Genomic DNA, 27606 nt, shown 5'->3' with positions numbered 1-27606 from the left:
TCCACCCTGAAAAAATACGTTTCCATGTTTGTGAAATAAGCATAAAAATGTTTAATTAAAAAAGAAACCCTCCCGGGGTATGTGGCTTCGATGGACAATATATGTGTATGTGGTGGAACTTTGTACTAACCCCAAAGGACGGGCTGGCCCCCCGAGTCCAGCCCCTGCACGGCACCTGACCCAATTAGCAGTCTAGCCTTAGTCCCCAAACAGGACAGAGGGCAAAGCCTCGTGGAAATTGATTGGGCCCCCAAGTTTGCTACCTTGCTACACTTGCTATTCTGTTCAGATGCCGAACAAACCTGAACTGGAGGCAGATGAGACAGCATCAGAGGGTTAGGGGTAGCAAGCAGCTTCTAGGGTTCTGTGCGGGTTTTCCCGGCGAAAGCAGGCCAGGAGGCCACGCTGTTACAGAGTGTTCTCAGTAGTCCGTGTCCTTCTCTTCGGAGTCTTGCCACTGTACGAAGGAAAGTTTGTGTTTTCCAGGAAACCAGCGTGTCTTTATGTCTGATCGCTGACACCTCCGTGTTGGATCCCGAGGGAAAGAGGGGATCGCGGGCTGCAAAGCCTCCTGGGGACCCGCTGGTCTGCACTCTCCTGACCGCAGAGCAGGCTTCTTCCAGCCAGTCAGGTGCCTACGATTTTCTTCGCCATGTTTGCGTGTCACCCGAACATGACACCTTGTGGTTCTTGAGGTCTGGGTCAGGGGGTTCCGTCGGTGCCACCAACTCCAACCACAACATGAGTGATCACACCTGTTGTGTAAACTCTAAGGGGAGCAGGCAGGGCCGACATCGAGCTTCATCCATGACCACATCCCTGATGCTGGAAAGAATGACTGGCGTAGAAGAAGCAGTCAAGAAACACGTACTCCAGTGAATCTAGTCAAGTATTTTAACATACTAGCTTTCTGTTTAAAATACGCAAAAATTCTCAACTGTTACAATGAGAAGAAGTGTTGGTCTCTTCTGTGAGTGTCATGAATAATGCCTTCCAAGGGCCCTTGTGAGGAAAGGTCCCTGAAGGATACAGTATCGAGTTGAGTGCCTGCTGGGCAGGGACATTTTAACTTGAGGCCAGGTCTGTCTGTCTGTCTGTCTGTCTCTCTCTCTCTCCATTATAAGAGTAACTTCCTGAGTTTTCCTGAAAAAAAGACTACCAAAATTCAGATTGACACGTTCCCTAAAACAAAGTACTTCCTAAAGCGAATACGTCTTTTTCTTTAATGTAGCTGAGAAGGCACTTGGAAACATATCAAGAAATTTAACTCTTAACCATGTGTAGCAGCAATAACAGGTGTTACCCTCAAGAAAACGTACCAGCAAAATCAGTTTAACAGCCCCTTGACTACTTGGCCTGAGCAAAGTCATTCGACCTTCTTTGCAAAGGGTTAGAAGATTGATAAGAAATTATCAATAATGACAACACTTCTGAAAACCTATGTCCCCTGCACTAAGTTTTAACTTTGAAGTTTGTTCTGTTGTGGGGAAAATACTGCCTGTCTGGTGTTAAGTAAATCTAAGTGAGATGCGTTAGTTCCACTCACGCTGCTTGTGTATCGTGTCTGCGTAGGGTTTGAAGTATCTTTGCATCTCTGTATGTGACGAGTAGCAGACCGACACATGTTACTTTGAACAAGAGGTTGTGTTGCACTGGTTTTGTTTTAGAATCAGATAAATTTGACATGAGTGTCCAGGGTCTATAACCGCTATCTGTGTAAGTTTGGGAGAGTCCGTCAACGTCAGCCACTTCATCCAGAAAATAAAGACATTCATAGGGTTGAAGTAGGAAGCAAGGCAGGCATATTTAAAGTGGTGCGGTATCTGGTACAGAGTGAGCAGTAAGTAGATCACAGCAGTAGTTATTATCATTATTGGTGGTATTGTTATGATGAATTAAAAAGTTATAGTTAACAATTACATAGCGTAACATTGTTTGCATTTTGTGAATTAAAATCATTGAGGCTGACTTTATCTCATACCCTAATCTTTGGTCCCCTTTTTCTTAGAGTTCTCACACATTTCTAACAGATGTTATCTTTCTGAATTTGTATTTTTTGCATTAATATGAAGTGTTTTAATTTATGGTTTAGCAAAGTGGACTTTGAATAAATGTGTAAATGGACAGATATAAGTAGATAACCAGGTAAATAGTATGTGTATATACAGTAATCTTGGGCCGTAAATCACAAAATGTCATAACATCTCATACAGTTTTTGTCTTATGGAATCAAAGAGAGGAATTAGGAGCCACAGCCTTAAAGGAACACGTAATCAATGAGAACTTCAGCGTTACAAGGGCACAGGCTTTGCCCTGGTACTGTCTAGAACACTGGTGCATAGAGGACTTTGATGGATACTTACTGAATAAATACATAAATAAACTCAATGATTATTAGTTAGTATTTTCATTTAACAGAGCAATGGGCCAGTCACTCTGAAGGATAAAAGATTCACAACAAGCAAACCCAATTCTTCTTTCTGGAACCGACCATGCTTTGTTAGAAGACGAACTCCCCAAAAGTAACTATTGTAAGGCAGAGGGTGTTGTGATGGAGACTCAAGCACAATACAGTGAGTGTGTGTGTGTGTGTGGCAGGGGAAGAGGGTGTTTGAGGGGTGCACATCAGGTCGTTCTGGGAGAAAGTCTGACACAATCCTAATATTGGCCACAGGTGCTCTGTTTTAGAAGCTTGCTGAACTTCAGAACCTTATCTTATCTATTTCAGGTGCTCAGTAACCTTATAGTTGTTGACAACCGGGTAACAGTTAACATACTGACTTGCTCCCTATTTAAAGTACAGAAATAAAGCTGAATAAATCAGCATGCTAAGTACCCTTCCAATAAAGATCGTGTCTGCATACGTATGTCTGGGATTCATGGAAATGTTTCTTGAATGCCTTCAGCACCCTGGAGACACTTGCTGAGTCATTCAATTGGAATGAGGCGTATCCTGAAGAATGAGGGATGTCAAGGCCCTCTTTTTTTAAGGTTTTATTTATTTATCTTTAGAGGGGAAGGGAAGGAGAGAGAGAGAGAAATATCAGTGTATGGTTGCCTCTCATGCGTCCCCTGCTGGGAGTTGGCCTGCAACCCCGGGCATGTGCCTTGACTGGGAATCAAACCGTGGTTGTTTGGTTCTCAGGCCCGAGGTCTATGCACTGAGCTTACACCAGCCAGGGCTCAATGGCCCTCTTAATTTGTGGATCACCTAGTGGAGGCAGAATCCACGTGGTGACTGAGGATGGTTGTGGGTCACATAACTGCACCGAGGACCAGGCCCTGTGCCTCCCCCACACCCATCTCCCACAAGACCCCTGATCCCATGGACAATGTTGAGGGTGAAAAATGTGTGCTCTTTCCCTTGAGAAAGTTCCTCCTACTCTTGTTTCTTGGTGAATAAACACCCGTGACCACAAAGTCAACTACTTTAAATGACTGCTTTTATTATAATTATACAGGAGCACAAATAAATAAGCACAAAAGTATTGTAAAATATTGCCAATGCACTAAAGAAAACAATTTGTTGTCAAACAACACCTGGTTACTTCAGTAGTATCAAAGTACACTTCTAGTTACATGTTACCTAGAAAAATCAATACAAAAATTAAGAGAAATGAAAACATCCGTGTTTATATTAATATGTATATAGAAATGGCTAACAACACGTGGGTAGAGAAACCTGTTACCTAATGCTTATTAGCACAATTTTCCAGGCACATACCTGACATTTGTAATGCATTCGGGAAAATGCAATATGACATTCAGATTTTTAGATATGGTAAACATGTTATGCTGGAATGGATGTTAAGTGGTTTCTTTTAAAAACCCTGTCTTTTAAAAATGTAGTGCCATTTACCCACTAAAAAACTTATTATTTTATATAATTTTCTCAACAGCTATTTGTTTCAATTTCTGGAAAAGAGCAATGAAGTAAGCGTACAGTTGCTAAATACGTAAACACATTTTTAGTGCAAGGTTACACGACCTTCGAGTTTACTGTGCTTCGATCTGTGTGATCTCAGTGCACTCTACACAGACTGCTACACTACAAACGTCAACTTAAGGAGTCCGAACAAAAGCAGTGCATACTAACATGGTCCTATATAATATATACAGTATGTATACTGTATGTGGGTGCATACACGTATAAATGTGGGTGTTTCTAGGGTGGGCAAACCGGGTCACAGTTGGAAACAGTTGAACACTCGGAAAGATTTTCATCTATGTGCGTGGTTGAGAGAAATCCAGCGTTATTTCTGTAAAGACGTTCCCCCCTAAATTTCAAACTATGTATTTAAATGGAAACATACAGACATTATTTGCCAGATTACACACATTTTGCTACGATGTAATTGTCCCATGTAATTCAAAAGGCTTTAAATTAACCCAAACCCCAAACAGTAGTGTTCAAGTCCGACACAGGAAAACACACCATCCTCTTACTGATTTACTGACAGACAGCAATACGCATCCTATGTGCACATGGAAAGACTTACACATGAACATATTTTGTACACAGACACTGATTACATGTTTTAGCATTTTATTTTGACTGTACATTTTACCTTAAAAAAGAGAATACCATAAACACAAAAGAAATGTCAAAACACATGTGATCTTGTGTATCTTCTTGAAAATAATTGGCTTTGTTTTGAAAATATTAATGATTGCATAATTAAGCTTTTCAAAGGCAGGACCACATCTTTTTGAATGTTTAATGCCAAGTGCTTCAAAATGTTTTTTAAATAACTGATACATAAGCTGTTCACTCGAGAGCTGATAAATGAATAATGGACCGATAGCAAATTGTCTACATTTTACAGTTAGCTATCAATTTTTCCATAAAGGGAAGATGTAGGGAGTTATCTTAAGTACTATCAAGTACCAGTTTTTCACTTGCATTTAAATTTGGGACATAATGAGCTCTGAATTGCTATTCTATTCTACTTCTATTCATTTGCAAAGATGAATTATCTCTTGTTTCATTCGACTCTTTTCTTAGTTTCGCAGGTAGCCATGATTAGCTTACAGGCCCTTTTCTATTTTAGTCAAGTGACTCACCTGAACATAGAAGTACCACGGAACCTGCACCATGCATGCATTGTGTAGTTGTCTTATTTAATTAGTTAAACCATATCCCGATCGGTTTGTTCAGTGTTTTTTGACTTGATCCTTAATCTCACTCCAGAGAATCAACCCAAAAGGTGTGTGAGGATGAGGCTAACGCCAGCCACAGTGTAGTTAGAAAAATGTTTCTCTCCTCTCCAGACGCATTCAGAGAAAACTGCCCTCGGCCTCTGTGTCTTGAGGTCCGGGTGTCAGTGCTCTGCGAAGTGAACTGGTACTCCTTCTAGTCGCAGCCACACAATTGCCGTGTGTGTGAAAGTGCATATTCTGTTAGACGACAAAATGTGACCTCCTGCTGCCCTGTTTGGTTTCGCTTTCCCAGCAAGTGTGTACGGGGGACCTTCGCCTTCGCTGACACAGACCAATCACTGTTCACTCCTGACTGGCTGCGACAGGGAAGTGTGGGGAAGCCAGTGGCCGGGTCTCCCTACGGGACACGCGGCCGCTGGGATCCGGCAGACAGGCGGGTTGATTTGCCTCCTCCCTGCTAAGCATCTTGCTGGCAGCCAAGAAAATTCTGTTTCCCTAACCGTTGCGCTGCGAAAGGGCCATTTTTCATAGGTATGGCCGCTTTCAACCTGATAAGCACGCCAGGAGAACATTTGTTCTTGGGCACTACTAACAAAAAAATATGAGTGTGTCATTCAATCGTGTTCTGGCTGTAGATGGCTTTTAAGAAAAGAAAATCATCCGACCGCATTCCCAGATTGAAGCATCCCGATGGACCGGCGCTAGAGAGTGAGCTTTCCCCCTTGGTCCCGCCCCTGGTTTTTCCTCCGAATAAAGAAGCGCTGCACCCAGAGGACCGCGGTTGCGCAACGGCTGTTACCGCACAGGCGAAGCCACAGCAGACAGGTGCGCCCGCGCATCACAACAACGGCTCTGGCGTCGACATCAGTGGAGCCACTTCTCCAGATCTTTCCATTGCTTGCCTGGGAAAGCGAGCTATGGAGAGACTGAATGGGCACTGTTGACTAAGGCCAGCTCTTCAAACAGGCTACCTTTCTAGAAAATAACTTACTTTAAAAAGAAGTACCTGAAACCTGGCGCCAGCTTGAGTTTGGAGGAACGAGTGGGGGCGTCTGAAGCCAGTCCGAGTCATTTCAGTAGCTCCGTCCCCTTGTGGACAAGGGGCCAGCATTGAACATGTCTTCGGCTCAATCCAAAGAGATATGGAAAAGATCTGAGAAACACACTTGCACATGCTGCCTAAACACGAATTTCAAGGGGATTCTCCAGTCGTTGCCCTGCGGAGCCTGGATACACACCTAGACCAGGTCCGGCACAAAGATGCTGAGAACTAGCGTCTTACACCTGATTGACTGGCTTGAGTGGGCGTGGTCATAACGACAAATCGGTATAAACAACTTGGGTCGTGAACACATTTTATTGTCATTCTGATTTGATCCTAACCCATTTTGTCACTCAGAGCCGCGTCCCACGGATTGTTGGGGTTCGGAACTGGTGAAACGTGGCGACAGGAGTGCCAGTTTAAGCTCCTTAAGATCCCTCTGTGATTTCCTGCATTTGTGATTCTGCATTTTTCTTTTTACCACCTCAGCTGTACAAGCAAAGCCTGAAACTCTAGAAAGCATTTTATGTATACAGTTGTCCCCCTGAGTCCTCAGCCGTGTGCGTGCGTGCGCATGCACAGCGGATACACATGTTCCCACTTACCTGTTTCCTTATTTTTTTTTTCAGAATTCTCCTTGGACATCAAAATATACATTAATTATAAAATATTAAAAAATTATCTTACAAGATTTCAAAGGCTTGAAAGAAACTATTACTGATAAAGCGTCACTAGGTTTTTAGCAATATAGGTTACAAAAATTCCCTAACTCCTGTTATATTTGGTTTTTTATTGAGCAACACTGTACTATTGCTGTCAGAACCCTTACAAGGAAAACCACTATGACAATAACTTCAAACACATACCTTTCCTCTCAGAAATATAATACTCGATTGATTGTTAAAGAAGAACCACATACTGTCAATTTTAGGAAGCATAAATAGTGATTTAAATATACAAAATATATGCGATAGTTTCATCTTTATTCATTTGTGGCAATATTTATATTCAACTAACAAGCTACTCTTAAAAGATATATATGTGATTTGTTTAATGTAAATTTCACCACCACATAAAATTGAATCCACCCTGTCCCTGACCTTCCTGTTTCTTCCGTGAAACAAAATGAAATCAATCAGTGGTCACACGTCTTTGGTCGTGGCGTCATAATCGGTAGGAATGGGTGTGAATCATACGCGGGAGATTACAACCCCCAAATATGGTAATAACTCGTTTGAAAAAATTAACAAAAATCCCTACTGCATGAACATACCTACATTGGGGGAAGATTGGCATTCAGAGTACTGAAAGATGTAAATGCATCTGGTTGAATGTTTCTCATTTTCTGGGGGAAGCGGACGTACGCGTGGAAAGTTCCTTAGAAACCGTGATCGCAGTGGCGGTAATGCCACAGGTCCCACCTTCCTGAAAGGCGGCGGGCTACTTAGCTTTTGACTCCTTGTTCCTTCCCTTGTCACAGTGAACCCTGGTCTCCTCCAATCAGATCAATGATGCAAGGATGCGTGTCCCTAAGGTCAATTCCGAAGGAAATGTTTCTGCCGGGATGTCCACGTATATCCTAATAACTTTCTCTGGAGTCTGCCTAACCATTTGCTTGGCATTGGGGCGGTATTAAAGAGAAATTCTTATAAAGCCCAAGTAGCAAAAATGTTGATGCTGACGGAACGTGGACACCCAAATTTAGCATCACACTTGCATTACTTCCTGTCAGACTCTTCAGAACTTACAAAGCAACAGGTGTTCTCAGTGAATATGATATTCAACTCGTACTTGACTAGCACCAGATCAGATAGTATATGACAGAACATGATTTATAGCTGTGAGCTGTTATACAGAAGACAAATGTGGGCAGGAAAATAGTCTAACTGCAAAAATCAATAATAAAAGGCATCAAGGGATTACATATATAAAAGAGATAACAAACCAGTTAATACCGAAATTATATCATATAGTAAAACTCTTGATATTTCTGTCGTTTATATACGAATAATGTGTCTTATTTCAGATGTCACCCATAAACTAGTAAAATATTTACATCTTAATCTCTTCTGGATTCAAAATAATCCGTGATAAATAAGTGTGCCTTAATTGCGAGGAAACAGACATTTTATCTTGACCTTGCCGTGAGTGGGCACAGCTCCCCATGGGCTTTCCAGGGGACTGCTGGCATTCCGTTCCGACAAAGAAGGTGTGTGACAGTTTCCTAGCACGCGTCTGAGTCCACCTCCCTCTTGGCGGTAAGTCGCGTGGAACTCACCCCATCCCGCACACAGTCATATGGCAGTATCCCAGAAGACCGTCTGCTGTTTGGAATAGGGTGGAGGGCTGTACTTCTTCGCCCCCGCATTCTTCTTCCAGCTGGGCAGGATAGGCATGCTGTCCTGTTTGCAAAGGCCCTTTTCCGTTTTCTGTCTAGCCTTTATTTCTTTGCACAAGCAACGCTTTTTCTCAATCATCTCAAGCATGGTATGGTCTCCATGGAACCACTGCATGCATGCCACCTGGCAAAAAAGAGAGAGTGAATACAGGAGGGAAGAACGGAATGAAAGCAGGTGTGGGGGTGTGTCTTTCCGTTTTGTTTTTGCCATGTGCTACTAGTTGTTTTGAAAAATGTCAGCTGTTTGAAATTCTCACAGAGCAAAGTGAAAGTATGGAAACTCTAAGTAAAATTTCTACTTAAATTACTAAACACTGGAATATTGTTAAACAATAATTTAGGCATGAATATTTTTGCAGTATGTTGTCGAAGTCCACATCTGGAAGCAAAACCTCTTTTTACCCTTTGAAGCAATTTGCCCAATATTTACCCATTACATTTATGGATTCCAATATGTCTACACTAAATTATTGGAATTACTTTTTCAGTGACATCTAATATGAATGTGGTATGTTTTAAAGATGTTCATGAACATTTTCATTCTTAAAACTTGGGCTTTTTTTCTCTTTTTTAAGTTTATTTTTATTGTTGACACTGTTATCTATGTCACCATTCCCCTTTTTCTGGCTTATAAATCATATATAGAATTAAGACTTCTAGTCTTTTTTACCAGCACGACTTTCAGGGTGCATCCAATGCTTGCAACTTAAATACTTAAGGAATTCCTATGCAAAGAAGTTTCTGTTATACCCTCTGGTGCCCCCACCAATGTCTAAGCCGGGGCCACTGGTTTCTGGAGTTACACTGACACAGACAGACCCTCTAGTCCTAGAACTTCAGAGAGACAGACCCATCAGGTCACCTGGGGACGGGGAGAAGATTCGGTGCTGACTACACATTGATGCACGTACATACCTTTCTGTTTTATAAAGATCGTTTTTACTGGTTTTTAGAGAGAGGGGAATGAAGGAAGGAGGAGAAGGAGAGAAACAGCAAGGTGTGAGAGAAACGTCAATCGTCTGCCTCGCACAGCCTCCCCACCAGGGGCCTGGCCCACCACCTAGGCACGTGTCCCGACCCGGCGACCTTCTGCTTTGAGTGACAAGGCCCAACCCACTGCACCACACCAGTCAGGGCTACGCATATTTTTGAACAGATGGACACTGCTTCCAGGTATATGTGGCCATGTCTGCCAATAACTAATCTTTAGAACAGAGCTAGTGGTTGGGCAGTGGTGTAACTGAGCCGCGGGGAAGTTTCTATTTAATTGTTTAAGCACGCCTACTCGATGACTAGAAAGAGTGAAATAGTTCACCTGGACTCCATGAATCTGATGTTACAATTTCAGCATAATAATCAGGGCAAGTACTTATCTAATTTTTATTCTATACCAGATCCCATTCTAAGGACTTTGCACAGCTGAATTTATTCCTCACAATGATGACTCTTGGAAGAAAGTATTATTAACCCACAATGATGAGCAAAATGAAAGAGAGAGAGATCTGGTGACTTGGCTAAGGTTACAGAGCCAGCAAATGGCAGAGTCAGGATTTGAACCCAGGAGTTCATCTGCAACACCCATGCCTTTGACAGCTACACTACATGGACCCTCTTTGTCCACAGAACCGGAAAGGATCAGGAAAATAAATTAGTACAATGCCCTCACGTACAGATAGGGACATTAAGACTTCGAGAAGTCCCATCTTTGCCAAAGCCAAGCACAAAGGTTTCGGTGTGAACGGGGCTGTATCATATCCCCACAATTCCTGACCCTCTACAGGAGAGCAGGACCTAGAGCCGAAAGAGGGGATCCACTCCCAGGGGGGTCGAATTTCCCCCAGTGGCCTCCTGTCGGAAGGACTGAATTGAGTACATCTCAGTTTCAGGAGTTGCTGTAAAGATTAAATTGGATCATGAAAATGAAGTCATTTTTAAAAAATGGTTAAGGAATTCCCCAAGAATTATTATTTTAATACCGACAAAACCTAGGAGTTTTCCACACCCGCTTCCCGCCAAGCAGTTGCAAGGAGCTTTATTTATGTTACAGTGACCCCTCCCAGATACATTGAAAGTTAGGATTCATCTACCTACTACAGGTGAGAAAACTGACTCCCAGAAAAGGTAAGGCACTAGGTCAAGGTCACAGCTCGTTAGCTGTGATAGAGATGTACGTATCAAACTCAGATGTGTTTGGAAAGTGAATATTCTTTCTACTACAGCATGCTCCATCTCCTGAATACTATTTGGAAATTATCATGATAGCTATTATGTGTACCACTGTTTCCAGATGTTACTCAAAAATTCAAATATATTTATGGCTTTATCAGTCAATCAAAAGTACTTATCAAATAAAACAAAATCAAAGAACTTGGAGTTCCAAAACTGATATTCTGAAAGTTCTTCTGTGCGCCTAACTTGATATAAAATTGTTGGAAAGGATGAGCTATCTTATGCCTTTTGGTGTCCGCCGGCCCCTAGCTCAGGACCTTGACCATGAGTGTTCACTTTAAATGTAGGTCTAGGCATTTGTTGAGTTATTATAATCAACAGGTTTTTGGCCCAATAGAAGACTGCCAGAGCAGCTTGGAAATTTTTGAAAAGATTTGTAATATTTTGTAAATGAATCATCCATGCAATAATAATACAGTAGCTCTAATTTGGTGGAAAATTTATTATTGTTATAAATGGAATTGATAACACCCAGCTCTCAGAGGGTACGCCCCCGATCTCTTCCATTCTGAACAGTCGTTAAGCTCTCGACAGAGATGTGATGCATGAATAGAAGCCACCACCATTAACAGTTTGTATTGCCCCTTAGAAAACTCTGCAGATAAGATATTTACAGCATTATTTCAACATTTGCATAGCATTTACTGGTCCACCCAAACATTACTTAATTTCTATGAATATTTTAGGTTGTGAATCATTATACCTGACTGCAAAATAATTTTCCTGGATTAACTCTGACAGCCGCATCCCCAATACACCTCATAGTTGTTGCTACACTTTATATGCCCCAAACTGCATCACACCATCTGTGATCAATACATGGTTTCTGTCCAGTAGAAACCGATGCCATATATGGCATGTCATATATGTCAATATGTTAAGGATGTCAATTCGTTAAGAATAATCCACTGTTTAAAAACCTAAAGATAGAAGCTTAAAAATAAAGTTAGCAAGTCTGGTTTTTCATGTTATTTACATTTTTATTTTAGCATACTGACATGTCCATATGATTGAATTAATGGTTTAACGTATTAATAGGTGAAAAGCAACCCATGTTTTCACACTGACCCTGTAGGACTATCTGCTTTTGGCAGGTAGGAGTCAGTACCAATTCCATGCGAAAGCACAGCCCAAAAGTGAAGGAGAACCAGACAGTACACAACACTTCCAACCAGGTTGTTAGAAAGTAGCCAAGTAATCTTTTTTATTTTAAGTCTTTTTACAAATATGTCGAGTGTGATATAGAATTCTCTCGTGTTAAATCTTCTATCAAACATTTGCTCTCATTTAGAATAACTACAATTGTTATCACTATGTTATAATGAGATGAATGACAGGATTAATTTGAGGGAAGACAAGCCTGCCTCCCATATTTACTTTCAAACAGCACGTGTTTTGAAATATTACTTTCTGGAAGGGCCGCGTTCCTTCTGATGCCTCTACACGGAACGCCAATGTTGCTACTATGGCCATTTATATGGCCAAATCCCTGTCCTCTGAAATGTTTCCAAAAGTTATATTTCATTCTGATAATAAAATGTTATTCTTCAATTCACTAGTTTTGACAGAATAAATAGCATGTTTGGCAATCTTATGAAATGTATTCAGAAGGCTACCCATGAAAGCTTTCATACTTGACTATCTTTTCTTTTATTATCCAATTCTTCACATTCAATTTAAATTTAGCTGTAAAACCCCGTTCTACTTCATCCTGGAGTTGAGAGAACTCTGGGTTTAGATTTACAACTAATTTAAAACTAAGCCCAGTAAATGAACTTTTCTAGTTTAGCTATTTAATCAAGTGGGCTTGTTTCTCAGCTTTAATCCAAATGTGTTTATTACATAAACCATGAAGGAATAAAAGAAAACACACACAGGCAAGTTAGCACACAATGAGAGCAAGTTGTAAACAATTATTCAACTGGTATGAACACACATCTCTTGGACAAGATTTCAATATTCTTGACTAATAAGTCCATAAAATCAAGTGAAGCTCCTCTTCCAGGATGTGAAAAATAGATCTATACCCTTTAAGAATAGGCTCCACATGCTGACTTCTTTCCAAAGGGTCGTAGGAAAAGGGGGGCAGAGGACCTTTCTCGTGGAGCAACCTGGGAGGCCTACTCACCCCGCACCAGCTTATTAACAGCGACCAGTGACATGGAGAGTGTGCGCCCTTATTACGATGTGACGAGGAAGGCCGGTTACCTCTGTGGACGTCCTTCCCTAAACCAAAGCTCTCATCTAGCTATGAGGAAAACACTGAACAAATGCAAATGGGAAAAATATTCTACAATCCATCAGACCAGCAATCCTCAAAACTATGGAGGCCGTGCAAAATACGCAAGGCTGAGTAAGCTGTCATAGTCAAGGAAGGAAAGGAGGCACGATGACTAAAATTAATTGATGTGGTCCCCTGAGAAAGGCAGATTAAAAACGAAGGAATGCCAAATAAAGCATGATGGGCTTTAATAACAACATACCGATATTGGTGCAGTGGGTGTGACAAACGCATTGTGGTTAATGTAACACGTTAACAATCGTGAAAACTGGGTGTGGGTGGGTTACACAGGAGCCCTCTGGACATGCTCTCAAATATTCTTGTAAATGTAGCACCCTTTGGAGTCAAAAAAACCCACATATTTTTAAAAATCACATGGAGAGACGTGATTCTTTCCAAAGAATATGTAACTACCTTTCATTCTTTAGATGGAAGCAATAGGCTGTCATGGAGAGTTAAAGGACATTGAGGTCTCTATTGTTTTGTGATATGATTTTTGTGAATTATTTTTTCTTTTCTTTTCTAACTGTATTTTGGAAACAAGAGGTCAGCTTGACATTGTGTAGGCAGCAAGCCGGGCCCTCAAAACTCCTTTTGAAATTGACATAACGTAGGGATGCCAGGGTCACAATTAGCTGGTCAGCAGATTCACAGGTAAAATCACTTTATTAGTTAGTTTTCAAATAACAAGTGATTCAATCCATATGTTTGATCATTACATAGAAAAAGCAGTCTTTCGGTTTCAATGAGTGAGGTTTGCTCCGTGTTATCAGTTTTATAATACTTGATATTTTGAAACTACATGGAGGTGACCCGATATCATATTGTTGTATACGGAAAGCATTTAAAAAGTCCAGTCAAAGAATCCTCATGACTTTATAATTATTATAAACACCCCTTATTGAACTTTCAAAGTATAAATTCAAGGCCAGAAAGATGGTTGAACACAAAGATTTTTTCCCTCTTTTCTCTAAAGGTCAGACTTAAGCGGTTTGAACAGATAACTTAAGTGTTTGCCCATTTGACCCTGGCTGTCAAGTTCACTTCTGTGATGTACAAGTTGTCCACTATTTTTCATGCCTGAGAGATTAGGAGAATTAATAATTATGGATGAAATGCCCCTAACTTTTAGAGGTTTATGATATTGTTGGAAATAATAGCACCTTTGATGTAGCTTTTGCCTTTACCATAGTTTTTGGCATTATTTTTTTTTTTCATCTTTAAGTCTGATCTATTGATCGGGTGTTTTTTTTAAACTTCATCTCTTGTAATCCTTGCTCATTTATCAGCAATGTTGACTCAGAACCTGTGCTTTATGGAAGAATCATTAGACAACTTTACACCGGAGGCGTGTACGGGAACTGCACGGTTTATTTCCCATGTTTAAACTTAGCTGTCAGAGATAGACACATTGATCATGTGAGGGTCGGGCCTTGATGGCAGAGTTGCGTGTGAACGCACTACGGTGAGTATACATCAGCGCCCTCCTGCTTCCACGTCTGAAGACCCCCCTCAGTGTTCACCTCTGATCTGTCACTAGACATAGAACTAAAAACATCTCCTGATACTATTTTAAGCCATAGATGTTATTTTTATACATCTGTGCTTGCCTACATGATCAGTTATGTAGAACTCACTCCAGAAAAGGTTTAAGAATAAGTTAGTAAGTCTTAACATTGCATGGATAGACAGACAAAACAGAGTTTCATGTTAACATAGCTTGCTCATGTTTGCTGGCTGCAAAATTGAGGTAAACACCTCACTCTTCAGGTTTATAGCGATGCCCTTCAGTCAAGCCTTGGGGCACAAGTTACTTGCAGAGTCTGAGGTTGGTTTTAACTTCTGTGCTACACACTGCAGACGATTAGAGCTGATCCCATGCTCCTCCGAGACCCTGGGCATCCCCCTCATGTGACAACAGGCCTGTCTGTGTGAGCCTGTAGTGTTTCCTTCTTCCCCAGGAGACAGCACAGGTGCACCCAGGGGACAACGTGAATGGGGTTTACCACGTATCAGTTGGGAGATCTGGGGATGAGCTTTTGATCTTTATTTTTCGTTTAATGAATGCTTTGATTTCTCTTTGGCTTCGCTGAATCCAACAATTATCCTAAACTGCCCAAGGCTTAAGAAGGTGTATTTCCTGGGATTTTTGAACCCAGGCGGCATCTGCCCCCAAACTCAGCCCTCGGTCCACCTCAGCCCTCAGTGAGCCATAATATGGGTGCTCTACAGTTGAAGACGTCTCCCTCAGAGCTGGGGGTCTGACGTCCTTGGGTGCCTCAAGGATTCAAATCCTTCGAATTCGGGGGTCTCAGAATCCTTACCCTTTTGACTTAGGTTACATGGCAAACGGTTGCTCCCTGATCTGTAATACGCACTCAGCCTCCCTTGGGCATTTGCCAAAATGCAAATTCCTGGGCATTATGCGTGTATATGTGTTCATGTGTGCATGAGTGTGTGACATGGCAGGCCACCAGACAACCTTCAAAAGAGATTTTTAACCTTGGTTCAATGAAATGTCAATATAAGGATACCTCTGCAGTTGGACAGCAGTGGACAGTACGGTAATGCCCACAGGTATCTGCTTCTCCGAGCATATTCACAAGTCTGATGAGGTTTCAGTGCCTCTCGACGGGGTTGCACAGAAGTGGTAGCTGATGTAATGAGTTGCTTTAGGAGGAAAAGCCCGAGAGAAAGGCTGCAGAAGGGGAAACGCCCTGCGTGGCTTTCCCAACACCATGAAAGAACATGTTAGTTGTGTGAAACCATCATTTTACAAATTCCTGGTGGTACCAGAATTTTGGAGAGGAACAAAATTTCATCTGGAAAAACGAAGGTTTTCAACATTGCAAAGGCATCACGTTAGCATATAACAAGATGACAACTATATGCAAAAGGACATTGCTGACACAGCATGCTAACTCTGTATCAACAAATGCAAACTGACAACTGTGTGTGACTCAGCTCCTGTGCTCTGGGGTGACACTAGGATCGAACCTCCGCACCCAGCGCCACATGGTGTGTCCAGAAGTGAGCAACATGCTGTTTGCATCTGTGTTACATGCACTCGGAGCACAGAGTGAATTCTTCTGTGTAAAGACAGAGAAAAAATGCAGTGCTAACATTGCATGAGAAATGGTTTGTGATATGATTCTCAAGTGTCTGAAATTACCTTAAAATATTGCTGCTTTAAAATTTATATAAAGGTATGAAGGACATCTAATACAAGCATAAATGACATATGAGGTGGTATATGACATTCATACGTCAAAATGCAGCAGGAGGCTTCTCAGAGTAAAGCTGCCCAAATATTAAAAATATTATGTCTATGTCCATAGTCAGGACCACGTATAATCTTAAAATAACTGCATGCAAGCAGACATGTGTGTGTAAGTATACGTTCTTGATTTGGCTTTTACTAATTTATTGCTATGAAGCATTTGCCCTTGGAAAATAAAAAGGCGATAAAAAAATGGTGACACATTTTTCCCAATAAAGAAGACACGACATATTTCTCAGCAATTAAACCTAATGACTACAGATACAATTTCAGCTGTTAATTGATTAAGCTAATTGTTTGCAATAAGGAAAGATAAAAAACCTCTGAGCAGGTTTCAGAATTAATTTGTGTTTTTAAATGAGCAAGGAGTTTATAAGTAGAATGTCTTAAAGAGACATTCCCTGAAGGAGCAAACAGTATTACATGATAAAATTCAATTACGGCACATGCATTGATGTTTTCCACCAAGTATATTCTGTTAATCACTTACATGAGCATTAATTTAATTTCAAGTCTAATTTTATTACGAAATATTGGTTTTTAATAGTGCATAGGAACTGGGCCACGAAAAAATTAGGGAAGGACACCATGAGCACTCGCTTTATCTACCCAAAGAGAAGGCAGCTAGCTAATAGGCAAGCAGAATATCCTAACCCTCAAGAAACGAACTTGAATACTGATCTCTGGAACAGCTACCCATCCTCTTGAGTCCTTGTAACCTGGAACAGAGCTGGGCAAGGGCAGCAAACACATTTTCTTTCTCCACCAGCACGCAGGGCCCCCTAGGAACACAACTTCGTTACAGCCCAAGAAGCCAGCTGGCCGTCACAGCCCTTCCGCTCGGAGGCCACCCTTGCTGTTTGCCGGGTCCAGGCGAGTCTTTCCTTTGTTGCCCCTCCTGTTGGACCAGAAGGCGCAAACCGTGAGATGCAGGGCTGCTTCAGGCTCACAGTTGTATTTTGTATGAAGTGCACAATATTTAACATTTTGAACCAATATGAAGTGAATCATTAAAGTATGCATTGAGAGAGAGAGAGAGAGAGAGAGAGAGATGCAGGAGGGGGTAAGAGGGTGGAGAGCTCCTAGATTTGGGGTTTTCTTGAAAAAGCAGAGAAACCAGGGCCCACGGCTGCCTGGAGCTGAGTGTCCTCGGCTTCTGTGACTCGGTCTCCCCTTCCAGTTCCACCTGGCCTGCACTGTCATTCGCCCCTGAGGCGAAGCGCCACCTGCCATTTTTCATTTCATTGGTAACACAACTTTTCGTGTAACAGAAAAATATCATCTGCACTGTGAATTCCATCAGAGCCAGAAAGGACCCATTTCCAGTGCCCCCCCCCACCCCCCCAGGCAGCTGCCTCCCTCCCAGTAAAGGTCTTTCCATTCTGGGATTCGAGTCGAGCTGGGTTTACCCTTCATCCTCCTTCAAACCCAGCACTCACCCCTGCCCCGGAATCAAAATAATCCTTGTAAGGTCGATCGTAAATCAACTGGACTCCTATTATAACTGAATTCCCTCAAAAGAAGTTGGACTTTTTTCTTCAGCCACAATTCATTCAAATTTTCACGGGGTCAGGGTGGAAAGGCAGAAAAAAAAATGAACACTTAGAAAACCCCAAATCAACCTGTCCTGATCCAAGCCAAGAGTTCAACATACAGCCCCTTTCCTTGCTGCCTTGAGGTATTCAACCCCTCCCTCCTCCCTCGTACTCCGCCTCCCCCTCCCCACTTGCTGCCCAAGGCAATATCCCCCCAGCAGGGAGACAGGAAGGGACACAACAGGCTCATCTAACTGTTGAGGGAGGAGCAGGTCCCACCTTCGCTGTTCTGCTCGAAATGAGAAATGTAATGAGAAACCAAAGGCTTCTGTTCCGTCTGGATGGTGTAGAGTGCTATTTTCCAGTAACACACACCCTATTCTTAAAATGACTTCTGTGGAGGCACACACACCTAATTATGGAAATGCCATACAGAGAGATGAGCTCTCTGCATGGTTTTTAAGGGCATGCATGAGTTCAGGACCACAAACTCACTTGGCTTGTCACCGTCCAAACAGACCATTTGCAGTTTTCAGGGGACAGAACTACACTGGAGGGGCGTCGGGCAAGTTATGAACTGCCTCAGCTTCTCACTTTATAAAATTAAAATACTAGTCTCTATAGAAGTACAATTATGTGGGGGCAATGAAATAGAGCATACACTTATAGTAAAGTTATGGAAATAAAAGACAGTACCTCTGTTATTAAGAGATTTATGTTGACCATAAAATTCTTTGAATTTTAAAAAAAATGAAGCTCTTGTGAAAACTGAGCACTAGAACTTTAGACAAAAGCAAATTATTGTGGGAAGAATAACGCAGGGAGCAACGGCATAGTCGGCAGTGACATTAGGCAGACTCTAAGAATGAACTGCAGACCCTCCTTGCTGACATGTTACATCTGCAGCAACACCCTGGCTGGTGTGGCTCAGTGGACTGAGTGCCGGCCTGAGAACCAAAAGGTTGCTGGTTTGATTCCCAGCCAGGGCACATGCCTGGGTTGCAGGCCAGGTCCCCAGTGAGGGGTGTGCAAGAGGCAGCCACACATTGATGTTTCTCTCCCTCTTTTTCTCCCACCCTTCCCCTCCGACTAAAAATAAATAAATCAAATCTCAAAAAAAAAAATAAAGTAGTGAGTTGGTTTTTTTTTTTTAAGCCCCAGAATCAACTCCATACTCTCCTACTCTACAAGGCAGGGCCTTGAGAGAACTAGAGTGGTTTCACCCTTTTGAACTTGAACAACACTTTGTTCTCAGCCCCAAATATCTTTAGTTAATAAGGAAGAGCTCTCTTTTGTCAAACTTCATGGAAACAGCTTTCAGAGGTTTCCATCAACATTCCGAGTGGGCACGGAGGCGCCCCAAACCCGGTGAGTATGGGAGCATCTGACAAAACAGGGGGAAGCGCAACCGGTCAGCGGAACACCTCAGGGGTTGAAACCCTGCGCTGTCTACCTTACAGATCATCTCATTCTGTGTCTCCGTCCACATTTACTAAAAACAGGTGTGAATGCGTCTCTACTGCAGGTGAGGAGACGGCCTTTCCAGGCTGGCTGGTGAAGAACAGGGAGTTCAAAGCCAAGGCTGATGACTCTAGGACCTGCCATCTCTCTCCACACCAAAGGATTCTCTCAAATTAGAAGAAAGGAAAAAAAAAAGCCAATAACAAAATAGCTCTGAAAAAGAAATTAAAACCATTAGAAACTCCACTCCAAAAATGGACATGTATTGTCAGTGGCTTGCAAGAATTAAATATTGTTTTAAGTTACATTATATGGTAACTGGAATTCCTGTAATTCCATGTAATTATCAAATGTCCTAATGAATCTTGTAGACAAAATTGCAAAAAAACCCACCAAGGCACTTTCTGTATCATATCTTGTAATCAGTGCAAAACATCCCACTTACGAGTTAGCCTTATTTTTTCTAAGACCAGATTTCAAATATACAGTTTTTTTTATATTTTCCTTTCCACCTTTGTTCCTGCAATAAAGTACTTGCTTTTTTAAAGCATTCCTTAAAAATGAGAACATGCCTCCAAAAGCAATTTGTAATTATGTCCACACTTGCTAAGCTGCATTTTTCCCTGAACATACTTGCCAAGTTTCTCGTACAATATATTTAATATCTTTCCCTTAGCTGGAAGAGAAATGAAATCATTTACTCATGGTCCTTGAAGGACTGAAAAATGATAACAAAACCAATGATGTTGTCAAATCCACTTGATCATAAATTACCATCATCCTACACTCTTTAGGCCTGTAATTACAGCTCATCTTAATTACTACCATTTTTCAGATAAGGCACCTGAATCAGAGAGGTTAAATAGTGCATCCACGGAACTCAGCAAGAGGGTGATTGGGCCGGGACTGAGCCCAGAGACTCTGCCCATCTGCACAGGAACCTCCAATCTCACCACAGTCCTGGGCCACGCGCTTCGCAAATCACGGGGCTCCAGCTGGGGTTTCTCCGGGCCGCCCACGCCCAGATCTCGCGCCTTATCGTGCAGTTCAAAATATTCTGAGAGGAACTGAATGGTCTTTCTTTTTATTCTTACTCACTTTAAGTCTCACCAATTGAAGGGAAGGTTGCCTCTTTCCCATGAAATTTTAGAAGAAAATCCCAAAGAACTTGACCTCTGAAGATAGAAGCCCATGAACTTGTTCTAAGTTTCCAGACGAGCCATCGGAACCATTTCATCATTAGGAAACAATGAGTAACGAAAATCAGTAATGCCATCTACGAGGGTTGTGAAAAATTCTATCTCGTCAAATGTTTTGAGAAGCTAGTAATACATAATCATTTATTTTTCGATAGAAAGGAAGAATCCCATCATTCTCCCCTTTTAACACCTAAGAAGAGAGTTTTGTCTCTCGATTTGCTCAAACCTAATCTATTCTAAAATCAATATGCAATTAGAATATAACCTCTAGATTACACCGCATGTCCAAGTTCTCTGTGCCCGCGTGTCCCCGTGCCCTTGGCAAACCCTAGTGAATCTTTGAGACTCTCCCGCTGGGACCCAATGTAACCTCTGGTTCTCTCTCCGCCGCGCTGCTCCCGGGAGAACCTGCAAGGGGGTAACGATGTGACTGTCCCACCGTCAGTCACATCGACTAAGGGCAGACTTGGAGGGCTTCCCGGTCGCAGACAGAGAAAGGAGAGACGTCAACAGAGCAACGACAGGTCCTGGTCCAAGGACAGCGCTTCTGGACTGAAGGTAGGTTTCCACCCGCCCCTGCCTGTTCCCTTTGCTCACCCCCGCACCTCCAGGAATCACGACAGCACCAAGACTCCAAGCTGCCCTGCGCGTGCTCAGCAGTTACAGCCCCGCGGGACAGACGTGACTGTTCCTTGGCAGTCGGTCCACATTCACTAACGTCCCCACTCCCCACCGAAGCTTCTAGATAAAGGAATGATGAACTCCCCTGGAGAGGGACTAACAAGCGCTCAGACTATTTTTTATCTTCATTTCTCAAAGCATTTCATTTGCAAACACCAGAAACCACAGCCTCTTAAACAAAGGTGTGTCAGAATGCTCGCTAACCCCCAAATCCTCGCGCGCCACAATCTAACTAACGCATTCCCAACGCCCTAAACTGCTCAGGTTACACACGCGCACAAAGTCTCGGTAGGGAACCCGAAGTGCTTCCTTGACCTTTGCTGCTTCTCTGGACCCAGTGTCTCGAGTAGAGCGCTCGTTGCTGAAACTCGTACTGGGCCGAGCTCAGGGACACGGACACCCTCAGCTTCGTGGCTTCGGCTGGTGTCCCCTGCTCACCACACAGCCCACGTGAGAGCCCAAGGTCAGCTCAGCTCAGCTGCAGGGCGCCTGCTTTGCCAGTATGTCCAAGGTCAAGGTCAACAGAGAACTGTAGGTAGCGAGTGCAGAGCTGGCTGAAGATTCCTTTCGCGTGCTCACCCTCTCCGCCAACGGAGGGTAGGACAAGACCCTACCGCTGACGTCCCAAACTGTCCCTGTGTCACCGCGTGCCATTTCTCGAAGGACACGGAGCTTCCTGACGGATGGCTCAGAAGTACCAGAATTCTGTGGTCAACACGGCCCCACGACCACAGGTCAGGAGGGGAATTTGATGCACGTTATCTCCTAACACTGCCTGCAAAAAAGTGTAGCTGCTATTGATTGAGAGTCATAACCCAAGGACTGTGTTTATTTTTCTTTAAAAATGGCTATGAAAAGTAAAAAGAAATTTTACGGAAATTAATTTTAATCCAGATCACTGTCATTCTGAAATGTACACAAATTTTTTGAATTATTATTTGGTGTTCCAAAAATAATTGCCTAAAGCCTATAGTAAGACTTTAGAAAAAATACCGAAAGTATTTTTTCCGGGGAAGAGATAAACTAAGTCAATAGCACCGCTTTGTGGTGATAGGAGGGAGTGCACCGTGATTAAGACCGTTATTTGAGAAGGGTCTTACAAAAAAATTCCTATTGTATCCATACAGGCCTACAGACTCACGCACGCCCTTGCCCTTGCCTGCGCAGAGCTACACTGGGGTCACCTTCCCATTTGGGGGACCCGCTGTGGTTTGAAAAGTCTCCGCAGCGAAGATACCACGACGTCTCCCAGTACCACGTGCCAGGATTTCGCTCTCAATTGTGATGAAAATACTTCCCACACCGGCGCGCGCCCGTTTCTCTAGCTACACCTGCGTCTTTGGCCGAGAGGAGAACCGGATGGTCTCCTTTGATTCCTCGGCGTCTGTGCAGATCGGGAAGGCAACCGAACGGGAGAAGGAACCACAGCAGGATCGCAGGATGTGGATCCGTTCGGTCAGAGGGGCTCATTTCGAAGTCAGACTCGCAGATACGCGGCCCACTCACCGCAGGGCAGACCGTGCGCTTTAAGGGGCCTGAGTGTGCCAAGCACAGGTCGTCACTTGCATTACTGCCACCCTGTGACCTCGGGCACTTTCGCACCCGCCCCAACCGTCTCCCAGGTCCTGTGCAAACCGGTCTGAACAAGAGATTTCTGAATCACAGTATCTATGCATTAAACTTTTCCACAATCTCAGACTGCAGAACAGAACGAAGATTTAGATGTTAATTTTTTGCTTTAAAATCTAGCATAATTATTCCTTTTGTAATCCTGATAGTTACTTTATATTTTCCTCATCTAACACTTTACATATTCATGAAATTTTGATGTTTTTCAATGTTATTCACTGTAGCACTTCCCAACATTTTTTAAAAGTATAAAACAAACTGAAATCTGCCCAGTACCTCCTGAGTACCAGTTTTCATAGGGTTAGTATGAGAAAACTGTGTTTCTTTATTATACTTTACCTTCTCACTAAACATAGTATTTCCACTAAATAGCAATCACACTGTTGTACCAATATTGTAACTTTAGGCAATTAAAAATGTAGGATTCTCCTAAGGGCTTCAGGGAGAGGTTGGTTTTGTAATCCAGTCAGTGCAAAAATTATCTTTGGCCCATATGTTTCCAGCGGAGTGAGCTTTAAAGAATGAATTAGCCATACTGGTGTTTTATTTGTAGTAGTTAAATATGTGGAACAGAGAGATTTATTCGGGAGTTTTAACTATACACCAGGGCATTAAAGGGAAGGTCAGCCCTGGCTGGTTTAGCTCAGTGGATTGAGTTCGGGCCTGTGGACCAAATAACCGCGGTTCAATTCCCAGTCAGGGTACATGCCTACGTTGCAGGCCAGTTCCTAGCAGGGACCCATGAAAAGCAACCATACATTGATATTTCTCTTTTCCTCTCTTCTTCCCTTCCCCTCTAAAAATAAATAAATATTTTTTTTAAAAAAGAAGATCAAATTCACGGCCCATCGTGACTTCCGCTCTTTTCTCTAAACAGGAAAGGACAGATTCATGAAAAGTACGCTAACCCTAAGTGCATGTAGTATGTTTTGTGAGCTCAGGTAAATAATGCATACTGTAAACAAAAAGTCCCACTGCATTTTCTTACCTAACTATGTTCTTGCATAGTCTATGTTTATTTTCGCTTAAAATTAGCAAACGAAAAAAAGGGGGCACACCTCAAAATAACTTTTTCCCCCAGGAGTAATTAAGCCTTGCCCAGTGTTCATTTGGTTAACTCGTCAAAAGATTTCTAGTCCTCTTCCCCCCTCTAGTGGTCAGCAACGGTATAAGCTTTTGTAGTAGAGGAGCGCACCTGATGTATACAGGAAAGAAGGTTACATCTAGAAAGGGTTCAAGTCCCGGATCCATCACTTCTAACTACGTGAACTTGAGGCTTCACTTGACCTTTGTTTTTCAGTTTTCTCATCAGGCATATAGTAATGATTATGATTTGCAAGATTATTGTGACTGGTCACACGAGAAAATGTTACGTCAAATCTATTTAGAAATTGATGCAATAAAATTGGAGATTTTTTTCTTTTTCAAAAAATACAGGAGGCACAGTGAATTTACTGAACTGCATTGATCATGCGGGGGGCCGACTTGGCCTCCACTGGCCCTCCCTCTTGGTCCACAGAGTATTTCGAGGGCAAAAGCAGCTTTTATGAAGCAGTGAAGCACCATGTGCATTCTGAGAAGACCTCCACCCTTAGTTTTCTTGCTCAAAATGTTTGGTTCCAATCTAACCACAAAGGGACCATCAGGATAAATCAAAACGAAGGGTTACCCTGGAAAAGACTCTGAAAATTTCAGTATCTTGGAAAAAATCAACGAGGCTGAGAAATATTCATGATAAAAAGAGATCAAAATAAAAACTACAAACTAAATGTGAGGTGTAACTGTAAATTGGACCCAAGACTGGGAAGAGATGCAGCACCAGGCATTTGTGGAGATTTAAAAATGGGCTTTCACCCTGGCTGCTGCAGCTCAGTGGATTGAGCCCAGGCCTGTGAACCAAAGGGTTGAAGTTCGATTCCCAGTCAGGGCACATGCTTGGGTTGCAGGCCAGTTCCCAGCAGGGGACACAGGTGAGGCAATCATACATTACTATTTCTCTCCTTCTCTCCTTCCCTTCCCCTCTAAAGATAAATAAATAAAATATTTATTTTAAAACAGGCTTTTGATGAGCCTGTAGTTGCGAACCATTATAATTTGCTTGCATTTTGTGTGCGATTATTTAGAACAATATCCTCGATCTTAGGAGACACATCTTTAAACAGTTAGCGATAAAGTGTCACGATTAATATGTATTTGCCTGTGCACACGCTGGTGTGTGTGTGTGTGTGTGTGTGTGTGTGAAAAGCATGCTGGTGTGCTAGCTCGCTAATTTTTATCATTAATTTTTTCAAAATAAAAAACAATGTTAAACAAACAAATGAAAGCTCTCGGGCGTTCTGTCAGTTGAAGATTCCTCTGGGCTGCTTTCTTCTTTGTCATGCTGCCTGGCCAGGAAAGGGAGCTCCTCCGTGATCATCTCCCCGTCAGCTGAGGCTGAGATGTCATCAGGTACTTGGTGTTCCACGTATAAACAGACAGCTCCCCGGAACATTTCTGCCTAATGCATTAGACAAATCACTTTCCCCATTTGTAAAACGGGAGTAATAACAATCCTCACGTTTACAGTACTTAATTGTCCATGAGATCTACTATTTGCTTTTCATCCAGTTTTTCCCAACTCAACATTTGTTACGACGACTGCAATGCTAAACTGTTTGTATTTCTTCTAAACTGTATGGTTCTAGCCTCCCCACTTCTTGGAATCCTCCCTACCTCTGCGATAGACTTTCACCTTCTTTTATTAAAATATTGGTCAATTGTCACTTCCTCGCCTGTAAAATCATGCTCTACCCCCTTCAATGGTAGACATCAAGACTCACTGAATTCTTCTCCCCGTCTTCTGTGTACTGGCCGCTAACTCACTAATTGCAAGGGTGTGTACATGTGTGTGGCCTTTACTAGGCTAGAATTCCTCGGAACTCGAGGAGGGTGCATCAAACACCGAGCATCTATGAGAACCCCTGGTGATTAACTGGTGGAGAAGGAGAGTTTGATGAGTGAAAGCAAGAAAGCAACATGCAAATTCTGAAGTGCTAATTACTTCACAGTTTCAATGATAGTCGGTGACAACCCCTTCATTATGAGTCATGACAGTTACACAATAGTTGTTGACATTTGGTTGGTGCTACCAGTGACAGTGGACTGACTAGGGCATGGGACACAAAGGCTGGATAATTTGGGGTAAAGTAGGTGATTTTAGAGCACGGAGGCTTTGGAAAAAGAAGGATGAGGTAAAATAGCTAAAAATTAATTTCACCCACACTACCTTTTTGCTCAGACCCCAGATGGCTGTTTGCAGGGTGGTGGCACTTAAGCTTCTCAAAACACTATTCGAACGTTTGCACCTAGTTACATCCTCCCCATGAGTCTTGTTTCCTCAGCGACAGCCACGACACCCAAAAGCCCCTGGGAGCATCTGGAAGGCAGGGGAGAGATGATGGACGGGAAGAGGAGGAAAGAAAAGACATGCTGTGTGTTACTCCATTCCCGGGGTATGAGTGGACCTTACTCTACCTGGGACCTCTACTAACCATCCCAACTTTTACAGGCGGTAGGAAAAACTCGATGCTGCCCTCTGCTGGCAGTTCTACCAAATCTACACACTCAGCTCATTCATTGAGCGGTGGTATAACTAATTCCATTCTGTGACTCATTATTTTGAGAAGACAGTGTATAGCATGGAGGTAGGCTTTCTTCTAATACAATAGACTGTAGTAGCAAATAGCTCTTTGTCACTGAGAGTTTTCACACCTTCTTTTAACTTTCACTTTTGCTTTGCATTTTAATTTGACTGCAGTAGTTTTAGAAATTATGTGGGCGTAAAACACGAATTCTGTGTGCTGAATCAGCCAAGACACAAGTTCTCCTGTGTTTAGGGAAACTGCTCAGCAAATTCGAGGCAAAACAATAGAGAAAAGAGAGAGAGAAAGAAAGGAAAAAAGATAAATGGAGATTTCGGGTTCAATAACCTCACGCCAAATTTTGTAACGATAAAATCTAAATGAAGTAGCATATACATATGCAGACTGGGTGCAGCATTGTGACTTACAACTTGGTTTTCTCTGTTTCTTGCTCAGAGCTCCTAAAAACCACAGGAAATTTCTGGAATGAGAGCTATAAAGTCTTTTGTTATGTTAATGAGGTGACGCTGGAAGGCGCCTAAGGCTGAGGGCTGAGGGCCCGTGGAGCCAACCCTGAGATCCCAGGGTTGGAACTTCACACCTCACCCACCCCGACCTCATTCAACCACCAAGCCGCGGACCTAATCAATCAGGCCTATTTAATGAAGCCTCCAGCCCGAAAGCACTGGGTCCCAGGCACATCTCGACGACCCTGCGGCTGTCCAGGGAGAATGGAGCCCGCCGGGAGCCGGGGAGTTGCCGGTCCCTTCCCCCTACCGTGCCCTCCGCATCCCTGCCATCAGGCTGCTCTTCAGTTAAGACCTTCTCCTCAGTTAAACCTGTGATGCAGGAAGTAAAATGTTTCTCTCTGAGCTCTGTAAGCTGCACTAGCAAATGAACAGCGCGCACGGAGGGGTCGTGGGAACCGCTGATTTGCAGCCATTTGGCCGGGCAGGGCGCAGGTCATGACCGGCACTTGCGATTGGCGTCTGACCTGGGTCAGTCCTGGGGGCCAAGCCCTTAACCCGTGGGACCTGGTGCGACCACCCTGGGTACAGTGTCAGAACTGAGTGTAGTTATCGGACACCCCG

At 42.8% G+C, this 27606-nt stretch overlaps 1 protein-coding gene across 1 annotated transcript in view; it reads right to left on the bottom strand.

The window, feature by feature from the left end:
• Positions 1-6555: 6555 nt before the first annotated feature.
• Positions 6556-27606, bottom strand: part of NYAP2 (neuronal tyrosine-phosphorylated phosphoinositide-3-kinase adaptor 2) — a 213981-nt gene continuing 192930 nt past the window's right edge. Inside the window, exon 8 of the mRNA XM_037029259.1 lies at positions 6556-8724. Within this exon, the coding sequence (XP_036885154.1) occupies positions 8497-8724 (228 nt within the window). The 3' untranslated portion in view covers positions 6556-8496. The remainder of the gene's footprint in view (positions 8725-27606) is intronic.

Source organism: Sturnira hondurensis, unplaced genomic scaffold (genome assembly GCF_014824575.4).
Source record: "Sturnira hondurensis isolate 20B ecotype Veracruz unplaced genomic scaffold, ASM1482457v3 Scaffold0020237, whole genome shotgun sequence".
Classification (NCBI taxonomy): Eukaryota; Metazoa; Chordata; class Mammalia; order Chiroptera; family Phyllostomidae; genus Sturnira; species Sturnira hondurensis.
The sequence above is the reverse complement of the archived record's forward strand: the minus strand, read 5'-3'. Positions and strand labels throughout refer to the sequence as shown.